We start from the raw sequence: 26,113 nt of genomic DNA, 5'->3' as shown, positions 1-26,113 counted from the left end.
GGAAGGAAATGTGAGTCAGAGTGATGCTGTAGGTTTTATGGTCAGAGGAACCTCCCCTTGTCAGATTGCACACAAATCTATTTCTGACCCAAATACATATTTATCTATGTACCATTTTTCTAATATTCTAGGTCCAGTTAACATATTTTCTGTAGCACCAAACCATCCAATCCCTGTCTTTGTACGATGTTGTGTCCACTGATGACAGAATTCTCCCCTTTTCATCCAGATAACGACCTCTAAGCCTTTCCAGATTTTACACAAATGTGCACCAGGGATATGGGTTACAGATGATAAAGTGTCAGATTTTTAACATGCATACATTCGGAGTGAGACCCTATTTTCCGCTAGCAACCCCCCAGAATACACCACAGGGTCCTAACGCCTCTTAAAATGTTCACAGAAAAATCACTAAAATAATGATATTACTTATATAATTCTGACAAGTCCGCACTATGAGTTATCTATCTTTTTAAAATTATGCTCTGGTCAAAAAGGGGTGTGGCTTCCCACATCACAGGGTGGAATAACTGGTTTATCCACTTCCCCCAAGCCAGCTTGTTCACAGAGGCACAGCTGCCCCCCAGTTTCTCCCAAGAGGAAGCTATTTTACGACGCCCCCAATATAACATTTGCCTGAGTCAAGGAAGTTGCATTGTTCTGTCCCTTCCAGTTCCCAGGTGCTCCACCCCTAATCTAATCAGAGAGTTGACAACTCCTTTTGGCAAGGGGCAGAAGGATGCAGCTAGTCCTGGGAAGAGTGGCTGAACAGGTTTCTCCTGTCGGGGGTAGTTGTCAGGCAGAATCCAGTTTCATTAAGCCAGGTTTCAGTTAAATGTCAATTTTTGTTCCCAGTTTTCTACATTCAAATCAAACTGACAATTTGTACCTATACATTAAATAATGACTTCCTTCAAGTCATTTCAGAATATAGTTTTACATTCTTCCACCTCTTAGCAAGTCTTTCCTTGGCCTGGTTTTGTTTCATTTGTTCAGTTTTACACAAAAGTCTGGTGGTTTTAAAACGCCGGCTTTCTGATAGTGGTGAGTACTGGTAATGCAACCATTTTTGGGATTAAGAAAATGAATTCCCCACAGTTCTGAGTTGCTTTCTGGCAATCAGCATTGCCATTCCCAATGGTTTCAGGCTACTGTGTGTGTAGCCCAATGGTGGTTTTAGGCAGTGCCCTCCTGTGCTCAGAACATAGGCAAAAATGGGTGACAGCCTATTCTTCATGTTTTCCCTGTGCACTCTCTGGGGAGTTCTGGCCATCATGATTTTTTTCATGCCAGTACTGCACAGTGTTATAGTAGGGCTTGGATGCATGGGTAAAAACATCCCACAAGCGACAAGGACATCTCTCTTCTGATGACCCGTACTCATCCTGGTGCTGCACCAACCAACCCTATCCCATCTGCCCTCATTTCAAAAGTCTATCACCATCTCAAATCTTATCTTATATATTTATTTAATACTTGTCTTCTAACCTCAACTTTCCCTTCTTCCTTCAAGCACGCCTCTATCATTCCTATTAAAAAAATACCTTCTGCTTACCGTTCTCTTGGTTCAAACTTTCGTCCTATTTCTCTTCTTCCGTATCTCTCTAAACTACTTGAACACCTTGTCTATTCCCAAGTTTCCTCATTTGTGTGAAATAGCTCAATCCTCCCTCACTTTTAATCTGGTGTCAGTCCTATGCATTCTACAGAAACTGCTCTTTTGTCAGTTCTAAACTTATTGCTCACGAACCAGCACTCTTCCATTCGTATTTTACTAGACCTTTCTGTTGCCTTTGACACTGTTGATCACTCACTGTTGTTAGCTTCTCTCTCATCCTTTGGTCTTTCTGGTTCAAATCCTATTTGTCCCAGAAGACATTCTATGTCTCATGGGGTGAGACAACTTCAGACCCCTATCCTCTTGCTCATGGTGTCCCACAAGGATCCTTGGGACCCTTCCTATGGGCTATCACATCACTTCTATGCCGACAACACTCAACTCTTCATTTATTTCTCTACCTTCTCAGCTGACATGCATAGTCAGCTGTCCTCATGCTTATTGGCCATCAAATCCTGGATGTCTTCCCACTATCTTACACTTAACACTACAAAAACGGAAGTTCTCTTAATATGCCCTCCCCTCTACCTCCCTCATCCATATCATTTCCCCCTTCTCAGCTCCCCATCACATCTACTGCAAGAAAATCTGGGAATTAACTTTGACTCCGCACTATCCTTTAAACACCACATTTCAATCTCCTCTCATGCCTGTCCCAATCATCTAATCAATATTGGCAACGTTGCTCTTTCCTGACTGTTGATGCAACCAAACTATTGATAGCCTCATTAATTTTCTCCTGCCTCTTATATTGTTCCACTACATTTTTTGTCCTCCCAACCTCTCGACTTGCTCCCTTGAAACCTGTTTTCAATGCCTCTATTCATGTACTCTTCTGCTTGACTCTACTTGATTCTATTTCCTCTGCTCTTCTCTTTTCACTCTTGGTTGGCTCCCCTTCTATGCTCAGTTCAAATTCAACCTTTTATCCCTTGTCATTAAACCACTCTATGGTCTTACCCCGGATTACCTCTACTCGCTTGTCTCATTCTTTACTCCCTCCCACTCTCTTCGTTTTAGATCTCAATTTTGTCTTTTAGTACCAGCCACGCCCCTGTGCCCAGTCATGCTTTCGCACATTTGCTCACCTTGCGCCCTTCCACTGAAATGCTCTTCCTCTTTCTCTACGCTCTATCAGTGTCTACTCCTTGATTTGTAAATAGTTGAAATCTCATATGATCCAGCAGGGTTGACCCCAGGCTTCTCATGTCATTTCTCATTTCATATTATTGTACCATTTTTATATTGTTGCTATGTAAAGCTCTTTGGATTAAGGCACTATATAAATCTCAAATAAAATACAAAAAAGAAAAACAAATACTTCTTCTTTTCAAAGCTAGTGCGGGTAATGATATTAATCCCATTTCCAATCTTAATAGCTCTATCGGTACCATTGGCAACAAGCCCAGGACCTTTCACCAAAACGTACCCTCAATGATTTTCAGCCAATTATAATCCTTAAAGGCGAGAGTATCAGTTCCATATAGCATAGGCATACAAAAACATTTGCTTATAGAACATTAAATCTCCCGCCATACTATACCCCAAAGTTTCTTTAGTATATCTATTAGCTAGGACAGTCAAGATAGCAGCCTTCCTTCGCCTGGCAAAAATAAACTCAGTAGTAATTTTTCACTGTAAATTCCCCTTCAAGATATTTGTACAAACAGACAAACTCTATTGTATTACCAGCTATCGTCATTACTGGCCTAGATAACTTAGAGCCTGTGAATTACATCAGCTTTGTTTTTTCATAATTGATGCTAAGCAAATTATTCTCTGCATATCTTATAAATTCCAGTAAAGATCATTTGAACCCAAGGAATGTACAATCCGGTATTACTAGATTGTCAGCGTACAAAATGCACGCAATTGTAGATCCTGCTAATTTAGGTGTACAATAACAAACCTTTGGGAGCATTTTAGGCAAGTCTGAAGGAAATATATTGAACAGCACGGAAGCCAGGATGCAACCCTGTTTCACTCCCTTACTCATACTAACAGGGTGCATAATGGCTCCCCTGCTGTCGATTTTGACCCGGACCGTAATTCCAGTATACAAAGCTCCTACAGCTCTAATCAGGTTAGAAGGACAACCAAAACCCTCCATCTTATCCCAGAGCTTCTCCCGGTGACAGGATCAAGCTCGGCTCAGAAATCGATAAAACCAACATATAATGAAGGATTATCCCTTTTCCGAGTACTTGTAATAGGTTTATCCAACAGTGTTATATTGTAGGATGTACCCGACCTTGCACGAAAACCAATTTGAAAGTCTTCCAACAACTTTAAAGAGTCCATCCATCTCTGTAATTCATCCAAAATCAAACTAGCTAAGATTTTCCCTGTACTATCCATCATCAACAGTAATCTCTAATTAGGTGGGACACATCTATCCCCCTTTTTACATTTCAAGTAGAATAGTTTCCATGAGTCTGGGACTACTCCCTGTAAATTAACTTTAAGATTGAAGCCCAGAACGCGCCGAGTTAAGTTGGTCATGACTTCCCACATCTGGTGAATACGTTTTTTTGTGTTAAATCTGCGCAACATAACTGCACCCTAACTAGGGTGCAGTGAATTGCAAGGGTTTTCTTATACCATTGTTTATTTACGGGCCACTAGCCAGGGCCTTTGGCCATGGCCAGATGCCACGGCCTCCGGCGGATCCCACTGTATATTTTAAAACACTACCGGGCCACTAGCCATGGACTTTGGCTGTGTCCACTGTACATGTTCCCCCAATATGTTTCTTTTGGACCTACTAGTTGGCGATGGCCTTTGGCTGAGGCCACTATACATGTCTTTTGGGCCCACTAGCCAGGGCCTTTAGCCCTGGGCATGGCCTTTGGCCATGGCCCCTCTACATTGGCCCTGTCCACGGTATATTTTAAAACACTAATGGGCCACTTGCCATGGCCTTCAGCCCTGGCCAGCGGCCACAGCCTTCAGAAATGTCCACTGTGCATGTTACCCCAATATGCTTCTTTTGGACCCGCTAGACGGACACAGCCTTCAGACGTGGGCACTTTACATGTCTTTGGGCTTGCTAGCCAGAGCCTTCGGACCTGGCCAGTGAGCACAGCCTTTGTGCTCACTGGCCAGGGCTATGTAGAAACCCTTGACTTGTTGCCCCAATAGGTTACACCACAACACACTATAGCTGTAAAATTCCACTTTTTTTAGATTCATTTGTATTCATTCCCTTTTTTTTAAACTCTCTCTCTTTAAAAAAAAAAAATCCCCAAAATACTTGCAGCTATTGCCACTTCCAAAAATATTCCTGAATATGAAAAAATAACCTTTAACATGTTAAAATCTTTGCGCTCAGAACTTGATCCCCTGGCCCCCCAACTCGCAAATTTCACATGAAGTCCTCATCCCGCGCCTACCCTCCCAGGCTCTAGCCTCTAGCCTGGTGCGCTCCCTCCCCCAAATGGCTTTTTTTCTATGTTTCGTTTTCAGGCAACCCCGAATATTCCCCCGAATATTCAAGAATATCCCTTGCATCAGAAAAAAATAATGGCAGGTTTTCCTCCCTGAAAAGCCTCTCTGCTGCAATGTACCATGGGAGATATAGATATAATTTTGGGAGATGGGGCCCTCCCTTCTGCATCAAATATTTTAAAAAACTAATGGATGTAATAACCCCAGACCTCACCCAGATATCGAGTCAACACTTCGTGCTCAAGTTGTTTCGTATCTGGTCTAATTCCATCAAGCAGTTTTTATTGTGCACTCAAGAAAAAAGTTTTTTCTCTATGGGAAAATTAATGGGGACTAGGCTGGAACAGCATCTTTTTCTTTAAATAACTTCTTTATTTTTTAACAGATCTTTTCCAAGATGTCTGCTCTGGGGAGGCCAGTGAGTACAGTTGTGTCCTCAGAATTGCAGCTAAATCCACCATGCAAGTCAAAAGTTATTAGCAATTCATTTTTGGGTTTCCTATGTATCTTGATATTCAACTTAAGTATAGTGCGGCAGTCGCCGCACTATTATATATATATATATACAATATATATTGCTTAGCTTACCATAACTGGCGAATTTCAGGGGTTTTTCGGTTTTACTTGGAACCATAACGTCCCTTTTACAAAGTTTTTTTACTGAATATATATATATATATATATATATATATATATATTCAGTAAAAAAACTTTGTTAAAGGGACGTTATGGTTCCAAGTAAAACCGAAAAACCCCTGAACCCCTGAATATATATATATCAAATTCGCCAGTTATGGTAAACTAAGCAACCATAACTCGCGCCACCACTGTGCACTGCTGAGACTAACACCCAGGACATCAAAGATGACATCACAAATGTCACTGATGACAAAACTGATGACATCATATGTGCATTTACCTTTCATGAAAAGTCTGTACAAGGGATTCTTATTGTAATATTAATAAAAAAGTGTCAAGGATCATTGGAATAAATATCAAGTGCTAATTAGTGCATTAAGCAATGCATTGATATAAATAGCATTCTATTATGAAGTTCCATCCAGTATACTAAGGTACTCATGTAGAAACATAGGCATTGTGTGCAGCATACATGATGGAGGTGCAATATTCATAAGCTTGCCATGTTGAATAGTGAAATGATAACTGTTTTCTTATTAGAGTTTTGCGTACTGTGAAACATGTGATAAGTAAGTAATAAAACCCACTTACTACATAATTCCATTATTATAGACAAAACACAAAAGAGACAACACCACATACAAATATGAGTATATACAAGGAAATTGAACTAAGAAAAAAAAAACAGCAGTAGTAGCAGAAAGTGTTCATAACCTAACTGATTACCTTTATGCAGAGACATGATGGCTCTGTTTCAAAGCTGCTACTTACCCTATGTATATGTATCACATGATGTGACTGAACCCTAAGGAAAGTAATGCAAATACAATGTATACAAATATGAGCAAATAGAGGGAAAGTACAGTAATAAAAAAACAACAGAACTATCAGAAAGTGTTGATAACCCTACTGATTATCTTCGTGCACAGAAAGGATTGCTGTCTTTCAAGCCTGTGTCTTCCCCTATGTATATGTTTCATATGATATGACTGGACCCTAAGGGAATTATTGTAAGAACATACTTGAAGGATAAGTCTACAAATATTGTACGTTTACAATTTTTAGTTCCTGACTGTTACTGAACAAAACCATGTGGCCTAGATATGTCAGAAAAGGAAAAAAGGGGGAGCCAGACATGTGATGTCATCAGTGATGTCATCAATGACATTTGTGATGTCATCTTTGATGTCCTGGGTGTTAGTCTTAGCAGTGCACGGTGGTGGCGCGAGTTATGGTTGCTTAGCTTACCATAAGTGGCGAATTTCAGGTTTTTTTTCGGTTTTACTTGGAACCATAACGTCCCTTTAACAAAGTTTCTTTAATGAATTTCATAGGTTTTTAGTAGAGCAACTTAACCATAACATCCCTTTAACAAAGTTTTTTCATTGAATTTCATAGGTTTTTATTAGTGCAACTTAACCATAATGTACCCTTAACAAAGTTTTTTCATTGAATTTCATAGGTTTTTATGAGTCCAACTTAACATAACGTCCCTTTAAAAAAGTTTTGTCAGTGAATTTCATTGGTTTTTATTAGTGCAACTTAACCATAACATCCCCTTAACAAAGTTTTTTCATTGAATTTCATAGGTTTTTATTAGTGCATGTTATTTTCCTACAACTTACTAATATCATACTTACCAAATATAACAATATTTGTGTCCAATTTACAAAGTGTCACCTTAAAAATCTGCCATCATTTTTAACACTTCTATACACTTTCTTCAACTATTTCAACTAGTTTTGCATCCGTAGATGTCTACGAACACCTGACTTCATTGCGGACCTTCCGGACAGTGCCACATGATCATACGCTAGCGTGCGGCATGATGACGTGTCCAATAACCTGTTCGCACTTCACAATAAGGTCCGTCCTTCGCGGACAGTTCAGAACTGCATTTTCTACTGATCTAGGAACTTTCAACTTAAAAATTTTGCTTGCACAGCTCCAACACCTATTCCTACTCATCCATTAGCAATGTAGTACACAGTACATACTTTTAGCAAAACTGCTATTTCTCTTAAAATGGAATCAGCTAATGCCATCCCTCCTCCCCAAGAGACACAACCACTGCTTTAATCAAGGAGCATGAGAAACACTGCCACCCCACCTTAGAAATAACACACATGCAACATTTTCCCCTGTCCACCTGCCCCACCATAGTAGTGTTTGATGCCTCTTCCCTCATTTCCCATCCGAAAACAATAAAATGAATGTTCCTTTAGGAACCACCTTTCACAGTTAAAAAATAGAACGTCCTCCACCTCATCTTCTTTAACAAATACTGTAACCACACAGCCTGATGTCTGCGGGCATTGGTGCATTATAAATAAATAAATAAATAAGGAGGGCTACAGACCATTACCATCCATTGCAGCCCCTGAAATGGGGGATAAAGACCATTAGCACCCCTGATTCCCAAAGCGGGAACCCAGGCTGCTAAAACATAGATTTTTCTTCCTATAGCGGGTCGCCTTCGGCGTCCCGCTGTAGGAAGGAAAATCCTTTTCCAAGACAGCCAACATGGAAAGAGAAGGCAGGGCTCCATACACAGCCCCTCTTCCCTTGCCATGGCAGCCTGCAAAACACTATGAACATATTACCACAAGCACTTTTTTCCCTTTCAAACCTATTATACCTTCGAATAACTTTACCACATTGCCGGTCCCAGGTAGACATAGCCATTTTAACACCATTTTTCATCCCTAGTGGTCATGGCCAGTAGTCAGATATCCGTGTCATGACCTTATGCCATGACCCAGACAATCTGGCAACTGCCCACGGCCACAGGCTATATCTCAGTCACCAAAGGTATTTGACTATTTTTTGTACCTACATTATTACACTTGTCAAAAAATAAAACAAAGCCACATTTGAAAAACCATGCTTTGATGTCCTTTCCAATGCTCCTCAAGAGTTTGCTCGAAACCCGCCCATGTTTTATTTTTTAAAAAGTGTCAAAATATATGTACATACAATAGTCATATAACTTAGTTCCCACTTGACAAAATCCATTCAGTCTTTACACAAACATTGAAGGTTGGGTCTATAATCTTTCTCAAAACGTTTGTCCACATTCGTCAAATAGCAACAAAGTTATAAGCCATCTAAAAATGTTGAGGCCACCCTCTTATTTCGCCCCCTCTTGGGGAAATCCCACCAAACTTTAGAAAACCATTTATATCTAGATCCAAAATCGTTTTGACAAATGTTGTGCAGATTCGTCAAATGACACCACATTTATATGCCTTTACAATATTTTGGGACCCCCGCTCTAAATTTTTTCCCTCTTGACAGAATCCCACAAAACTTTGCAAAACCATTTAGGATTAGTCCTAGAATAAAATTACAAAATTACATGCAGTTTCACTGAGTGGCGCAAAAGTTATAAGCCATCCAAAAACGGCTTTTCCCCAACCATGTGCTGCAGAAATAATTACAGATGTCCTAGGACATATGAGGTGTCCGCGAACACCACAGGACTGCCCCAGGACATCTGGGGTGTTCACGAACACCACAGGCCTGTCCCAGGGCATCTGGAGTCTTTGCGAACACCACAGGACTGTCCCAGGACATCTGGCGTGTTCGCGGACTTTCGGGGGTGAAAGAACATGTTTTTTGGCTTCTTATGGCCATATCCCATCCCATCCTCATCCCCCCACCTCCCCAGGGATTGTTTGTTGAATCTGAAAAGTGAAATGCTGCTTTTTTTTAAAAAAAATCACTGCGCTGTTCGTGGACCCCAAAAAAGTCAGCGAATCCAAGATGGCGGGCGTTGCAAGAAAACAGACGCATTTCACGTTTTCTCACCATCCAATCAGCGGACGCGTCCCGGTGTTCGTGGACCACGCAAAAGTCTGCAAATTTTTCGGCCAATCAGAGGCCAGTCTGCGGACAGCACAGCCAATCAGAGGCCAGTCCGCGGACCGAACAGGGAAGTGAGTCCGCGGACCGGACATAGATATCACACATTTTTTTGCTTTACATTTTGGTCATTTAAAAAGAAACTACTGGACGGATATACACCAAATAAAATAAACACGTTTTCGGGACCAAGCCGCCTCTCCTGCCACAAATTTGGTAAAAATTTGTCAAGCGGTTTGGGCTGTAGGCGTGAGCAAAATTTTGGGACCCCCCCTATAACTTTGCCCCCCGGACCAAACCTCACCAAACTTTGCACAAAATAAATCAGAGTGGGCCATTTACTTTTTTTGCAAAGTTCGGTGAGGATTCGTCCAGGGGGAGCGAAGTTATAAGCCACCAAAAAAGTGCTTTTCCTATGGAAACAGCAACTTAACCATAACTACATGGCAACTAATGTGGCCATGTAATGTGAACAAATCTTTGTTAAGAGAGTTAAGGTGATTAGATTTAACGCAACAAAACCCTTCAAATTTAGCATTCTGATTTTAAGCAAATCCAGCTTAATTTCCCCTGTTGAGCACCGTATGACCAAAATTATGGCATTACAGAATGTCAATGGTTTTGTTATCTTATAGTTTCTTTACTGGCTATAACTATCAGAAAACCAGCCCCCCACCAGAAACAAAGAGCCACGTGCTGCTGGCCACAGCCCAAGAGCCTCAAATTAAGATGTATTTTTCTTCGTTTTTTATGGGTAGCAAGGGAGACCACAGGGATGCCTACATCCCCATTCACAGCTGGATGTGATTTGATCTACTTTAGGTTTTCAACTATTTCCTAAGTGCCTTGTCTCCCCTTCAGGCCAGGTGATGGGGAAGGTCCAATACTGCCAGATGTCTCGAAAGACCCCAGCCAGTGCTCGCCTACCAAAAATAGAAAAGCTCATGCTCTACATGAGTGTTTTTATTTGTATTTACAGGTTCATCTCCAGATATGAGAAGAACATTTGTAATAATGAAGTCGCGGTGACAGACACTTTAATTCCATTCACTGCAAATGTGCTCATTGATCCACCATGGAGGGCAGTGGCTGTTTATTGCCGCAGCTACTCAACATCCATTTAAATTGAGTTTTCTCTGCTCTTTCGGCCCTTTTTAGCAATCCCAAGTATTCAACAATGGAAGGCCCACCACCTACACTAAGCTTTAGCCACAAAATCCCATAATTCTGAAAACATTTTTTTTAAACTTCTACAATACTGGGAAATTGCACAGCACACTGAGAATAATGTATTTGCATAGCTTATTATTCGTTTGCTCTAATCAGACAATCATGTAAAATCCCATGTGTATAATGGGATAATAGCTCCAGTGTCAAAATAAAAGGAAAAAACTGGAGAAGGTGATAAGATGTCAGTGTGTGATTAATGAAAAGATGATGAATAGGGCAATATATGCATATCATTGCAGCCTGGGGCTTTGGGCCTATTTCTCTCTGGCACTGGCATGCGCATGCGTGCAAAGCTGTATACATGCCATGCTGGTAAGACTGCTTGTGCACAGTCACAAGTGGAATCAGTGTGAAGAGTGATGGGGAAAGGGGATTCTAGTGACAGTGTCTATAGGCTGTGCATGTGTCTGTACAGAGACAACAGAATGTCTGCCTCAGCTATATTTATTCAACAGCAGGGGATACTACTTAATGTAGCTTTGATTCCTTCTTTCCTATTCCTGAAACCTATGCATAAAGCTATGTTTTGCCCAACCCTGGAGACTGCTCTTGGGTGGTAGCGGTGCGCGGTATAAATCAACATAACATAGCATAACAGCCCATTTATTGTTGTTTAACACCCAATTTTTGGGTTGGAAAAACTGCTTATTACAGAAATAGAAATAGTATAGTAAAACAAAATGCAGTGTTAAAACAAGGGCTCCAATTAGAATTAGAACCCTCAGAACTTTGCGGGAGTGTGGCCATTGGCTAAACCCCAAGCACCAGAAAGTGGTGTACCCGGGGGGCTAACCGAGGGCCATGCTCCCTCAACATTCTCTGTGTGGCCTCTCCTGCATAGGCAGGGTTCTCAGTGCGGTGCTCCCTGCCATTGCACAAAGCATGCTGTGGGTCCCAATCAGTGGCGCCCCCAGAAATGTTTTATAGGGGTGGCCTGATGATGCCAAAGGAAATCTTGGGGTGGCACACCAAAACAAACACAACTGAATTTCAGGAAATCTATTATGCCAATGCAGTATACAGTCTAGTTGAAAACTATGTATATATGAGAGTTAAGAAATTGCATATTGATATAGTTCCATTTATTATTTAACTGTTAACTAATTAATATACCCGTTGCGCTTACACGAATACCAGTACGGCTCACATTTTGAGTTCCACAATCCTGCTTGTGCTATGTAAGGAATATGTGATGTGTTTATGCATGTTGGGCAATTTATTGTTCTTCAAACAGAATAGTTGTTCAACTTTGACTTGAAAAGTCATATATACAGTTTTAAATTAAAGGAGCACATTGATTGTAAGGAAGAAAACATTTACTGAGAACCCGCCTACCACCTGACACCTTGCTGGCTGCACTACCTTTTGTATTATTGTACCCTTTGCTCAGCACTTTCTACTTTTCCCATCTCCCTTGCACTTTCCCCCCCTACGCTCCACCCTGCACTTGCACGTACTCAGTGTCACTGGGTCTAGTAAGATCATTATTTTGTCTTCCCTTGTTCCCCTCCCTTGCCTTGTCGCGCTCTGAAACACTTGTGTATGAGCACGATACAGCTAAAATATCATATTGTATCATAGCCAGAGAATCCTCTAAATCCTCACTCACAAGTTTTTAATTACCAACATGCCTATCGAATATGGTGCACTCAGCAGGGTTTGACTTATGTAGAAATAGAATACTAGACGTATCTTGTTTTTGGACTGCATTTACGATGTGAATACACCCAGTACATTTTACGCATTGTCTCCACTGGGCAGCCTTGAGGTAATTCAATTTAGGCTTCACTTTAAAGCAAGGAAGGGAAATAAAGTGCAACATTTCTCACCAGAGCCAAAAGGCAAAACAGAAGGAGTTGATTGAGCCACTCACAGGATAGGCTCTGTTGTAGCCGAGAAAAGAGAAGTGAGGGTGCGGGCGCTGTGTGTGCACCGCAGACATAGATGGGCGCAGGGTAACTGCTGTGCCACTGGAAGCAGGTCAAAACATCTATTGTGTGGTCTGCTGCTCGGACATGGTGCCTGCACGCTGCTACATGGGTGTGACGTCTGCCAACCCCAGAGAAACAAGCGGAAAGAACCTGGAGCCACTCAGCACTGCCCAACACATGGGCCACGCACACACATTGAATACAGTGGGATACACGTTGCAACGACTGCAGCCCTGCAGGCTACATGTCCTTGGCATACATTTTTTATGTCATAATTAATTCTCTTGTCCCAGACCATCACAGGCTGTGGGACACGGCAAAAAAGGAAAAAATAAATCCTTTTTTTCGCACTGAACTGGGCATGTTAATGTCCATGCACAGTTCAGTGCGAGAAAAAACAATGTTTTTGTTGCTTTTTCACGGGGGTGGCCAATAGGGGGGCCAGCCTTTCTATAAGGGTGGCCGTGGCCCCCCTTCGCCACCCCTTGGAGGCGCCCCTGGTCCCAATGCCGGCACTTCCATCTACTTCCCTGGCACTGCTCCTGGCAGACACAGCCTGGGACTTTTTTTCCAGCCCACCACCGGCCTATTCCGGTTTTCATCCGGGTTGTTCCTGAAAGATGTAGCCCAGGACTTTCCTCTTCTGCAGCCCTTCCCAATGCTGCTCCTTGCCTGCCAACCTGGATTCCTGATGGCATGCGCATCCAGGGCTGTTGGCTTGACTTTGCACCCCAGCACCACTCTTTTCCCAGGCCGCACCTGGCACATGAAGCAGGCCTGGCAACTAAAAAGCAGCCAGGCCTCTACCTCGCCCAGAATCCTCCCATCACCGGCTGCACTGCCCAGAACATTTCTTACAACCCTACAGGCACATTCCCCTATCCTCAGAGCTATGTTTCCCTATTTCTCGAATACCATATTCAGGATATAAAACCTTTATAGACCTAACATTTGTGTTGTACATGGAGTTATGGGCCCATATAAATGCCCCTGCTGTTCTTAGGACTTTAACTTGATCTCTAGGGGCATAACTCATGGTACAGCTCTCAGGCTATGTCTATAAAGCTCAATTAGCAAATGGATTCCATAACAGACCTCATTGAGAGCAATTATAATACTTTGAATGCAGTCTATAATCTCTGGCATAGACCTGATTTCAAATATTCTAACTTGAGCAGCAGTCTGGCACCCAGCATGGGGACAATTGTATTCAGCTGCCTAAAGGGCGAGAAGAGCATGTACAGTTCAGTTCACAAACAACAGCACTGGAATGGAAGATGTGTAAAGTTCTTTGTTGCTAATGCCATGCCCATTATAATAAAATTAAAAGTTACTTGTGCATGAAATTGTATTTCACGACAATAATCAGGAGGATAGCTCAGGGGCAACGCGCTTGCGTTGGAAGCAAGACGACGCAGAGCAACACAGGTTCGATTCCTGGGTCTGCGCTTAGAAACCTCTGGGTATTAAGCATGTTATAAATAACCAATTACAGTAACAATCCTTCCCTTTTTTAGTTGCACAACTCTATGTGCTAACAGCTTTGTAATCCTTGGAGAGGACATTATCGCTTGGAATAATGACCCTTTCATGCAAAATAACATGATAAGTCTTAATTAAAAACCAAAGATTACCCTTACGTTGAGAAAAAGAGAATTCTGACATGTTAAAGAAACCAGACAACATGTCTGGTGCCCCACGTTGCACTCAGGCAAGCTCAAATGAGAAGTTAGCAAACAGTAGTGCAGACACCAATACACCGGCTAGTAGTTCAAAGGATACTGTAGCTCACCAGCACAGAAAAGGGACTCAAAATGTTAAAGGCACATGTCAAGCACAAGAGGACGAGGATGCTTACCATGTGCTTCTTAATGCTTCTTGCTGGTCGAGCAACTAGAAACCTTATGCTAGTAGAGCCTTATCCAGACAAATAACAAAATAATAAATAAAATAACAAGGGATGGAGGGGACAACAGTAGAGTCGGCAGAAAAAGTGTGTAAAGGGAAAGAGTCATAATCCCGCAGTCATGGTGTAATGGGGTGCCAAAAGACTCTAGGGCACGCAGAACAAACAGGCTGGATATCCAGTGCCCAATAGAGGAAATAGTCAAGCTAAATGGCAAAACCTGCTTTATTAACAACCCATATAAAGCAGGAGCAACAATAAGCGTGCAAGTCTCAAAAGCTCTCTCATTTTCCAGTATGAAACATCAGATTTTAACCACAAAATACATCACACTTGACGTCACATCACAATCTTAGTTGCAAAAAGGTACGGAGTTGAGGGATTGATCTACATATAGTTTATATATGGCTTGGACTTTTCATTGGCTATAACTATCTGATGGTCCCACCTTGGTCAATAACAAATTTGATAAAGGTAAGAAAGACATCTTCTTAGCAACAGGTAATTGGCTAATACAACAGTTACAGGGTAGCATCATTTTGAGAGTTGTGATTGGTTGGCATTGGTTTTACCAACCTTGAACACTTGGCAGGTCATCAGCACATGAGCAGAAAATAGTTGTAGGGGAAGCTACATCAAGGAACTGCTTCTTCCAATTAAATAAAACACCATCCCTGATTTCCTAGGGCACCCCATGACGTGCTGTGACCTTCCTGAGTACAAACCGCCAATATCCTGGGACCTCCGACTATATTGCAGTGCATTGTCTTCCCGTGAACAATTCCTGCCAGAACTTTGATGAGCTCCAGTTGGCCTTCCAGAGACAAGATCCCCCTTCTCCAAGTCCCCTTGCCAGAATGCAGGACAGAAGAATTGAGGCAGATTAACTGAAGTAAACGTTTGTCTCTGTCCTCCCTCTGTCCCCCTCCCTTGCCTTGTTGCGCCTTGAAACACTTTGTTTAGGTGCGTTATAAATGCCTTACCATATCATATCATCTTCTTCACAACTCCTAAGGTACTGTGGGACTCGTGAAGTACATACCTCTTGTTATGTTGTCGCTCCTGTGCTGCTTGAGTGATGATTCTGGTGTTTGGATGTTCACCCGTACCGTTCATCCAAGCCTAACACATGTGCACCTATAGGGAGCCTTTCCCAAGTTCCCTGAAAGCTTTTTAGCCCACCAAAGGAGTTTACTAACCTGTAATAGAGGAATACTCTAGCACTTTGCCTTTTCTGCTGCTGTGCCTTACCTGCTTTATCTCCAATCTGACTTTGAAGAACTCATACCTAGATAGAGATGGACTGCTAAAGTTTCAAGGCCTCTGAAAAGTAATACAAGTCTTTGAAAGTATTAAACTGCTATTGCAGGTGTTGAATAACCCTCTTTATTCCAACAAAATATCATTTTCTGAGTTGCTATAACAAGTGATTTTCCTTACCATTGAACTGTTTTCGTGATCTGTGTAATTCCCTACTATTGGTTTACTCACCTGAAGAATTGCTTATGTTTTCTATTGTGTTGATTAGTTAAAATAGTGCTTACTTCCCTGAATGACATTACCTTGTGTATATTAAAAATAAATATCTATTTTACTATAACTACAAGTGTGTAAGAGTTTCTTTAGGCCTATGTATTTACTGAGTTCATTGTATTTACCTACAGCTAACATCTCCCTCCTAAAATAAGCCTGGCAGCTCTGCCATGCTACAAAACCTTTGATTAGTTGATATGATATAAGTCATTTATAATGTGCCTGTACACAAGTATGTCTATACACAACAAGACAATGGGGGGAAGACAGAGGGAGGACAAGACAAACAATCTTACTAGGCCTTGTGCCATTCAGATCGTACAAGTGCGAGAAACAAGATGTGTAAGGGGAAAGGGAGGGGGGAAGTGCAAGGTAAAGGGGGGTGAAAAACAGGGCAGCAATGCTCTGAGTAAGTGCAGCCAGGGCAGCGCGGCTCTGCGTAGTGCAAGCAGAACAAGGGACTGTAGGGCTACAGTTACAGCCCCTAAGTGCGTGGTAGGTAGGGAGGCAGTGCAAGGGTGACTGATCAAGAAAGAGCCTGGTACCTAGTGAGACTTTGAGGGTAGCCAAGCAACCAGTCGTTACAGCAGACAGGTAGGTCAGGTAGGTCAGCAGTGGAGGGAGAGAGAGAAAGCAGAGAAGAGGGAATTTTTTGAGCTGCTTCTGGAACTTGAGATGGTCCGGCTCAAATTTGAGAGGGGCAGGGAGGCCCTTCCAGAGGGAGGCACCTGCAGAGGAGAGAGATCTACCCCCCACTCTCTCACTGTAGACAAAATCCTACTACTGTGTTAGTGTGCCTTAGTGTTTGCAATAAATGCATCACACACCGGCCCCTCCATAACACTGGACCAGAGTTCCTCTAGGACAAGATCACACGCTACCACCCAACCAGATATCTCCAATCAGGATCGGCACACCTTATCATAATCCCCCCTCACAACTCCACCAGAATGGGAGGATCTGCCTTCTCTATCCAAGCCACCTCCATCTGTAAATCCCTTCCACTACACATCCGCTGTAATGCACACTACCTCTCCTTCAGAAAGGACGTAAAAGCCTGGCTATTTCCAGTGGCGTCCTGAAACGAGTAGTAGAATGGAGTCCCCCCCCACCTCCATCATGACATCATCGCCCTTCCAGCCACGGCAGTGTTCCTATCCAAACTAGTAATTCTGCAAGGTGTAACATAACACGGATCAGCCGGATCATATCCACCCCCCCTAGAAAGGACAATGCAAAACTCCACCCAGGAACATGACCAGACATCCCAGGCAGCACTGGCTGTTATCACGGGGGTCTGCCTCGCAAACTGACAACCACAGACCAGTATCCACACAACTCAGTCATCCACCCTCTACAGACAAGCCAGGCTGTTGCTAATGCAATGACCAATGAGGAGCATGTCCAAGCTGCACTCGGCGGAGGCTAGATGTAAATGCGGTGCCCCCGGCCTAAGGACACCAGCATCCCTGTATATACACAGGGCTCTTTTCCTCATGCACCTCGGGCAGTGCAGGACACATGCCCTGGCTATCCCACACATGTTGGTGAGGCCATACTGCAGCCTAGAGGCTGTCTTCTCCATTTTATTCATTTATTTAATGGTTTCCCTTGCCCTCCATTTCCCTGTCCTCGCTCTACTCACCTTCCCTCCCCTCCCCACCCTGTTTCCAGCCCTCCATGTCCCCTGATTGGCTGCAGGCCCATCCGTAGACCCTCATAAACTGGGAGTCCCAGGGCAGCCTGCCTGGGCAATCTGGGCAGGGGCCAGAAGCAAAGGGCTGCTCCTCTCAGGGCAGTTCTATTCCCTGGTTGCCCTCGCCCACCAGTGAGTGCCCAGTGAGACAACCTACAGCAACAGACAGGTAAGGTGGTCCAGTTGGGGAGTACAGCCATCACTGTACTCCAGCAGAACCCCACCTCTTGATTACCTTCCAATCCTTGATTGGGGCATGGCACTACTCTTTAGCTGTATTTTAGGGGTAGGAAATGTATTACATTGAGATGGTTTGTTGGGGTTGGGAAATGTATGGCATTTAGATGGATTATTGGAGTTAGGAAAGGTGCCACACTTAGATGGATTTTGGGGGTTAGGACATGTATTGCAGTTAGATGGTTTGTTGGGGCTGGGAAATGTATGGCACTCATATGGATTTAGTGGGTAGGAAATGTTTGTCACACATATATGAATTTGTGGGGGGTGGGAAATGATACTGCACTTAGAAGACTGCACAATGTAGGTCAACACGCGTGTTGCAATTGCAGCAAATTGTGTAAGTTATCACATGCACTCTACTGAAGACTTCAGCAATTCTTTGTGCTCAGAATCTTATGTAGGTTAGCACATTTACTGCTCTTAGGAGAACTATGAAGATTAGCTCATGCTCACACTTGGAGGGCCAGCATATGCATTGCACTTAGCAGAAATGTGGGTATGTCTAGTACCTGTTTGTACCTGAAGAACATTTAAGGCTAGCAATTTGTGAAGCACATACAATTTAACAGTGGGTTTGAAGCTGTATTTCACTAGAATGAATTCAATATTTTGACATACACATGGCACATGAAGAACTGTGAAGGCTAAGACTTGTACTGCTCTTGAAGAATTCAGAAGATCTGCACATGCACCTCATTTGAAGAAACAGTATAGATTTAGTAATCAGATTTCACTTGAACAACTGTCAAGGCTGTCACTTGTCCAGCACTTAGAAGAATGGTATTATTTAGACGGTTATGTGGGTGGCCAGTCTGTTGCATTAAATTGACATGGGATTGGATATTTGTGCTACGCTTAAAAATCCTAAATTAGCCATGCTATCCTGATATCACAGCTAGTAGATGGCTGTTGGTAGTGCCTACAGAACTTGGAGCTATTGCTAAGATTATAAAGGTAGCCTGTCTATGGCACTTAGATAATCCTATCTCCTAGACCCTATTGTAGACTGCCTGTCACGCTTAGAAGATGTACTAGGACATCAAGTCTATTTGACTTCACTTATAAGACGAGAGTAGCCTCGCCATAGTGTCTAGTAGAGTCTACGAGAGTAGCTGTTTTTTTCCTCCACAGAAGATTTGCTGACACAGCAACATTAAAGATATGCTCGTCTGATCTATAGGTACATATAAATGCACCACTTCGGTGGACATCTGCCACGGGCACGGCTATCCATTCACATACATTAGAATGCAGCTATGACCTACGACACATTCAGTCTAGCTGGACACTTAAGATTTTTGAGACTACTTACACCAGACTTGCCTCAACACCTCTGCCTTTGGGATACAGTGGCAGCCTACGACAATATTCAGTCTAGCTTGACACATAACAAGTCTCTTGCACTCGCACACACTAGTGATCTCCTGCAGCTCCCACACACATGCCTGACTTCTGGGGTTTCTTACTGGAGCCTGGCTAGCCCATCTAATCCCTCATCTTGGCCAAATGCACACACGCATTCTAAGCCTTTGAGAATCTTCCTATACCTGGTCTTCGCTCCCTAAAGGCATTCCCATCACAAGCGCATTGAAACTATAGTAATGGTAAAAGGTGCTATATAAATTATATTTACAATTACAATTACATAAGTGGTACATCCCCCTTTAATGAATAAGAAGATATCCTACAATGAAGCTACAAATAGCAAAAAAAGAAATACGGCCACTCCATCTTATCCACAAGCACAAATGAACTTTGAGTGACAAGACGTTTTACTTTCCATCTCAAAAGAAGGGAACTTTTTTGCATTCACACGTTTAAGTCAAATTATCTTCTCTTTGTCGCCTTGCAGAGGTATGAGCTTAGAGCCCTATGGGTAACGTGAATGAAATGGATGGAGATGCAGAATATCTCCAACACCAAATAATCGAACCAACTCAGGAAGATGGCAAAGATTACTGTTTTAATATCAATTGTCTAAAACAGGGAGTTACAATGCACATCAGCGGACGTTCCCTTGAGCTCTCAGTGAAATTCACATAAAAACACATGTATATACCAAAAACACATCATATGTGACGTCACACTATGTGGCAAATGAGAGAACCCTATCTAAGTATACTTTCTATACGAGGTGGGATTGTGGTTGGATTTCTACTGTCAGGTGGACAATTTATGCCTACCTCTACCATCTTCAACACTATTAAGTACACAATATATCATTGGCCCTCAACCTATAAGGCCCTGTGTTATATGGCCATCTACAATTGATTGGCACACTTATGCCATGTTTGGAACATTCGTTTCACTTAGCAGCACGTAAACTCAAACGCAGGTGCCAGGAGGTGGACTTGACTTTACCTCCCAACCCAACTAGCCCAACGTCTCTCGTCACCCATGCCTTCTGCCATGAAGATTGTCTTTGAACTTGGCCTTGCAGTGTATTCTTGTATGTGAGAATATAAGAGAGAGTGAGCATGCACCATTGTAGTTCCAGGACTCCATGTCCGACTCTATTTCCATCCTTGGCTCACGTCACAGGAGACCACGATCTGGTCCATTTTGCAGATTTTAAATGTCTTAAATGAATAAAACTTTGCACGCTTGGTGTTCATTCTTTGCACCTTAACAAGGGATGATTCAGCTTCTGACGTTCACTGCCTTTGAGAGTAGATAACCGGCCTTGGCTGCTTCAACCTTGATACCAGGCCAAACAGCCTTGCCATTCATCTCCACAATCTCACCTAATTCTTGCTGTGACACAGTTCTCGACTTTTCATCTCCATGGGTCTGGGCTTACTAAATACATGACAACGATGTCCAGTTTCTATACAATAGCGGCTCCGCTTGCAGTCTATTCACTATTTATAGCCAGCTTCTAAGATCACTTAGTCTAATGCGTTACAGCATCTGTACAGTTATTGAACGGCTTGCATTTTATGCAGTGCGTCACACATATGCAATCTTCTTTGTGCATATCAAAGTTTACTCGATTCTTAACTTCGTCGTCAGTTTCTATACGGCCCATGCCTTCCCTTCAGCCGGACTTCTCAGTGCGTCACATTTGTCTCTCGTCTCTTGTGATGTCACCAGCTTCTCTTTCTCTCGTTCATATTCCTTCAGGGAGTTCCTCCCTCAGATTATCGTCTCTTCAGGAATACATTTGATAAGGTTTTCTCAGAGGGCACCTTCTTTCAAATATTCGCTGTGGTATGGTCACAACTGCTGGTGTCAAGCATGGCACAATCTCAGGTTTCAAACATACAGGAGGTAGGGGGTGGGATTTCTTGCAGAGGCATGCAGCTGCTCCTCTACATGTATGTTGGGGGTTATGATTTGCATATGCACTTTTTTGTGCCTTTTCGGTTGTCAGATTGCATAAGCAGAGCATGTTCTCCTCTTTGTATGATTATGGTTGTGAAATCCTCTCCCTAATTGTTTTCAGTTTGTGCATGGAACTCTTGTGAAATCTCCTAAACGACCCCAACAATGATATCAGTGGCCCCAGGATATCGCTCCCCTCTGCAAATTCCTGGATACCATCCAATCCTGCTTCAAACTACCCCACCAAGACCAAGCCCATCCTCATTGATCACCCTGCCAAACACCGACTGATGCAACAATGGCTGGATGACATGCACCTGGAAAGATTCACCCATCAGCTGTCAAACTCAGCCAAATTCCTGGATTTCATTGTTGACAGTAGCCCTTCCTTCCAAAATCACATAGCCAGAAAGGCACAAACCACTGGGCTACTGATATCCACACTGTGCAATACCAAACCTTCTTCCTGCTGCATGGTGTCCTCACTGTGGCCCAAGCCACCTTGATCTCACACATCGATGGCGGAAAGGCATTCTTACTGGGATTTTAGCTGTGTAGCTGCCCCCGATCCCCAAGGCTACCCAGAACACCCTAGCTCTCATTACAGGCACCCACACATTCAAGGAGTATCTTTCCTACAATGTACAAACTTCAGTGACTCCCCTCCCTACCAGGATTATATTAAAACTGCATGTATCAGGCAGAGGAATTCTCCAACAGAAGGACCACCTGGAGCTCATGGAAATGGCAGTGGTGTGCAGTATAAATCAACTTAACATAGCATACCAAAATATTTGGTGGCTAAACTCCACACCTCTGGAGGCTCTCATGAATCACGTGGCACAACAAACAAAAGGTTGGAGTCTACTTGTGAAGAAAACACTTGCAAGTAGCCCTTCTCCTGCGATTGCCCGACCATCTAGAACTCAGTCTCGACGGAAGCTTGAAATGCCCCTACCATCCCCCAATTCCATCAAACACTAAAAACCTGGCCCTTTCAACAACACCTGATGGATGGATAGAAATCCCACCCCACACCAAAAGCACTGCACTACTGTATAAAATGTCCTTCCCAATGCTGGCTCCCTCTCGTTGTAAGGCACTCTGGTGCCCTTGAGGCATGTTTGAGCTATAAGCAATAAATACATCCATTTAAACACTGAGAATCTCTCCACCTGCTTCAATTTAGGGCCAGTACATTAAACACTTTAGCCCATATTACATAAAAGACACACCTGCACAGTGACATTTTGCACCACAGATGCAACTCAGCAACATTTTCCTGGCTCAAAATTGCACCACACCAGTGAAAAATGTATGTGAAACAGACCTTCACATGGCATCATGCTGTAGTAATTGAGCACATTAATTTCTAACAATAAAAAGTACTTCATATTGATAACAAAATCACCCTTTCATACAACATACAAACACTATAAAAACAGCAGGGGCACTATTAAAGGGATTTTGCAACAGTGAAAGTATAGTTAGTACTAGGACAAAAGTTGCCTGAGTGCAAAAAAACATGTTCATTGGATGCATTTTTCCACAAAACACTTTTTTCTGTTGTCATGTGCCCTTGTGCGAAAATCCATTAAAAAAATAAGTTTTTATTAGGGCTTATTTTTCCCCTAATATTAGTCATTATATTTAACAATGCATTTAAATATTGTCATTATATAATTCTGCATTATCTTATTGAATTCACAAAATGTCAATAGAAATGATTTAAACAGGGCTATTTTTGCCCTAGTGCTACTAGAACTTGCCCCACTTTCTGTAATACCAGGGGCCAGATTGTCAAAGAGCAAATGCTTTGATAATATAGACTGGAGCAAACAGGCTCTGTTGCAATCCATACTATATAACATTATTTGCACTGGGGTACAAATAAATCGTACTGTTGTTTGGTACTATGTTTGGTGCACAACATAAAAAGAGATATGTTTACTCCGTTTCTTTTCATATTACTCATCAAGCAAAGTAAATAAAGCAGTCTGTCTCCTTATTACCTTTGTGAAAACATTTTTAGATAATACAAATTGGGGCTAAATCTGTTTGATCCATTCCTAATTATGCAAGCAGATAAATCGGTGCTAAATTCATTTGCTTCCCTTTTTTTGCACCATTGCAAAGCTTTGATAATATGGTCCCAGGTGTTAGTTGTCACTATTCTCGAGTTTGATAGTGTGATGTTTGTCAGCCTCGAAATGATGCAGATCTCAGTTGGGCCACTGGGATTCAAACCCATAGCTGTGGGTAACACACATACATTTTAAGCATGTGCTTAACCAGCAGAGCTATTTTATCTGCATGTCATCACTACCTTTGTTCATGGTTCATATTGCAGTCTCTGTCATCTATTATTTGCTTTAACATTAACTGTTCTAGGCAGACTTGAAGCAAATAATAAAACCAGGTTTTTGAGAAGCATGTATGCACTATCCAGATGCAGCCGTTTAACTACAAGCTGAACACAGATGTGTGCGGGACTGCTCAACTCGCTGAGTTATCTTATCAAGCCAATATGGAATGCTAAATTTGAAATTCTCACAAGATTAGAGTCGACTTACCCAGTTTGACTTCCGCATTTTCTGTCAGCAGCACGTTCTGTCCTTTGATGTCTCGGTGGATCACGTGGTGCGCGTGAAGGTGTGCCAGTCCCTATAAGAAAAGCATTTAGTGTGACCTTTTCACTTAGCCGTGCTGAAAGGCTTTAGCAGAGAGCATCATGTCGACTTATGAGTCCCTTGTCTTTTTACAGTTCTTCCCTGTGTAGAAATCCAGGAGGCTGAGGTTTCGCGTGACAGGTCCCTGCTTTACAAAGGTCACATTCATCAGGAAGGCGGCAGAAATAGAACCTGTTTACACGCCGCTAAAGAGCACAATGTAATTTACAGAGAGAAATGAGTCGGCTGAGCCGATTGTGTGTTGCTGGAGGAAGGCACAGGGAAACCTTGATAAACGATAGCCAGCATGCCATGGAAACTTCCCTGTAAAGGAGTGCCCTTCAAGATATGCATGTGGCAGTGAGACTTATCAGTCTTCACAGAAACTTGCACTTCCTGGACTATTTGAGAAAGCGACTCTTTGAATTCAAACATTGACCATCAGGCAGCCCAACACAATATCTGTACCTCCCTTTTTATTAATTTGGGCTATTAGTTACGCTAAAGCTTTTGCAATAAAGTACAGATAGGGAGGAAGGACATACGAGGAGGGACACAAAGCCTGTAGGTGTGGTTGGTTATGTGACCACCTATTGACTGCCCATGGCCATGCTATTCCCTATGGCCAATCCCAACCAGTTCCTGCCCCACCCCGCCCAAAACACCTCACCATGGGAACTCTTTGAGCTCGCTTTAATCAAGCCTAACCATTACACCTTGCATTGCAAATGCCTGCCAGTGTTCTTTCAAAGTAGTCCTCTGAGACTTAATAACTCAATTGGAGATGTAAACAGTCTACTGGTGTAATAAAAATGTCTTCCCTTGGTCAACCTTCAGACACTCGATTATAAGCACTATGTGTGTCCTTCACTGAAGTCCTGTTAAAAACAATTGGCAAAGCAGACAGTTTTGGCTTGTGTATTAGTATTAGGCATTTGCCAGGCACTGCTATTAGATGCCCAGGTACTCGCACCATTTTGCACCTGCTACCGTCAATAGCCAGTTACTACCACTACGGCTGTACCTACCTACCCAAATGCACAAACTGTTGGCATTGCCAATGCTTGTTATTAGTGGTGTTGGAGGTTTCTAAACGTGTTGTGTGATATTACCCTTTTTTTTATGATGCTTCATCTATGATTCCTTCCACTTCCAAACTTTTGTAATAATTAAGCCTTTTTTATCACAGGAGAAACAATGTTGCACAATAATGACACCTTCCCAAAGTATTGTCAAAGCAAAGTGAAGCGCAATGAGTTGGGGAAGGGCCATTATTCGAAGCAATTATGACACCTTCCAAGGTCAATAAGGCAAGTAGCCCATGGAGATGTGCAGAAAAAAAAAACAAAAGGAATGTTGTTAGGCTACTGCTCGAGCCAGAACAATTCGAGTGAGGTCTGTACCAGAGGTCGTAGGCAGCATTCCCAGCAATAATAGAATCCATATGACAATTAAGCAATACACTCACAGGTGGAGGCGGGGAGGTAGAGGGCTTGTTAAAGTCTGAGCAAAGCGGCGGTCTAAAGGTGAGCACGGTACCATTCCCAGGTGGTAAAACACCCCCACTGAGCAGGTCATAGCTGTTAGCACCCAGGCATGCTTACCGGGTATTATTCAAAGACCTTCAGTTAAGGAAGAGTAATGTGGCAATAAGACCCTCGGCGGTGGGCCAATACGGCCCCAGGTAAGGCCCCCCGGGGCCGTAGTTACAGGCCCGAGCGTAGCGAGGGCCTTAACGAAGCCCCGGGGGAATTACCATGGGCGGTATTGGCCTGCCGCCGAGGGTCTTATTGCCATTAGCACCCCGGCCCGTTAGACCGGGGTGCTAATGGCATTTTTTTTTCTGTTTCGCTTATTTCGAAACCGAAAAACAAAAAAAAAATGAAAAAAGTGGCCGCCGGGAAAGGGAAAACGTAGTCCGTTTTCCCTTTCAATGGCGGCCATCGGGAGCGGGCGCGCTAGGAACACAAGTGTTCCCAGCGCGTTCGCTCCCAAGACCAGAAGAAAAAAGAAGGT

General features: G+C 42.8%; 1 protein-coding gene across 4 annotated transcripts in view; it reads right to left on the bottom strand.

Annotated features, from left to right (window-relative positions):
* The window catches only part of NRK (Nik related kinase), a 1,461,188-nt gene that overhangs the window by 876,980 nt on the left and 558,095 nt on the right, over positions 1-26,113 (bottom strand). For all 4 annotated transcript variants that reach the window (XM_069612728.1, XM_069612727.1, XM_069612725.1 and 1 more), the window contains one exon: positions 24,002-24,092. In XM_069612728.1, coding sequence (XP_069468829.1) covers positions 24,002-24,092 — 91 coding nt within the window. The remainder of the gene's footprint in view (positions 1-24,001; positions 24,093-26,113) is intronic.

The sequence above is a fragment of the Ambystoma mexicanum genome, chromosome 5p (assembly GCF_040938575.1).
Source record: "Ambystoma mexicanum isolate Mex_15411 chromosome 5p, UKY_AmexF1_1, whole genome shotgun sequence".
Classification (NCBI taxonomy): domain Eukaryota; kingdom Metazoa; phylum Chordata; class Amphibia; order Caudata; family Ambystomatidae; genus Ambystoma; species Ambystoma mexicanum.
This window is presented reverse-complemented; position numbering and strand designations above follow the sequence as displayed.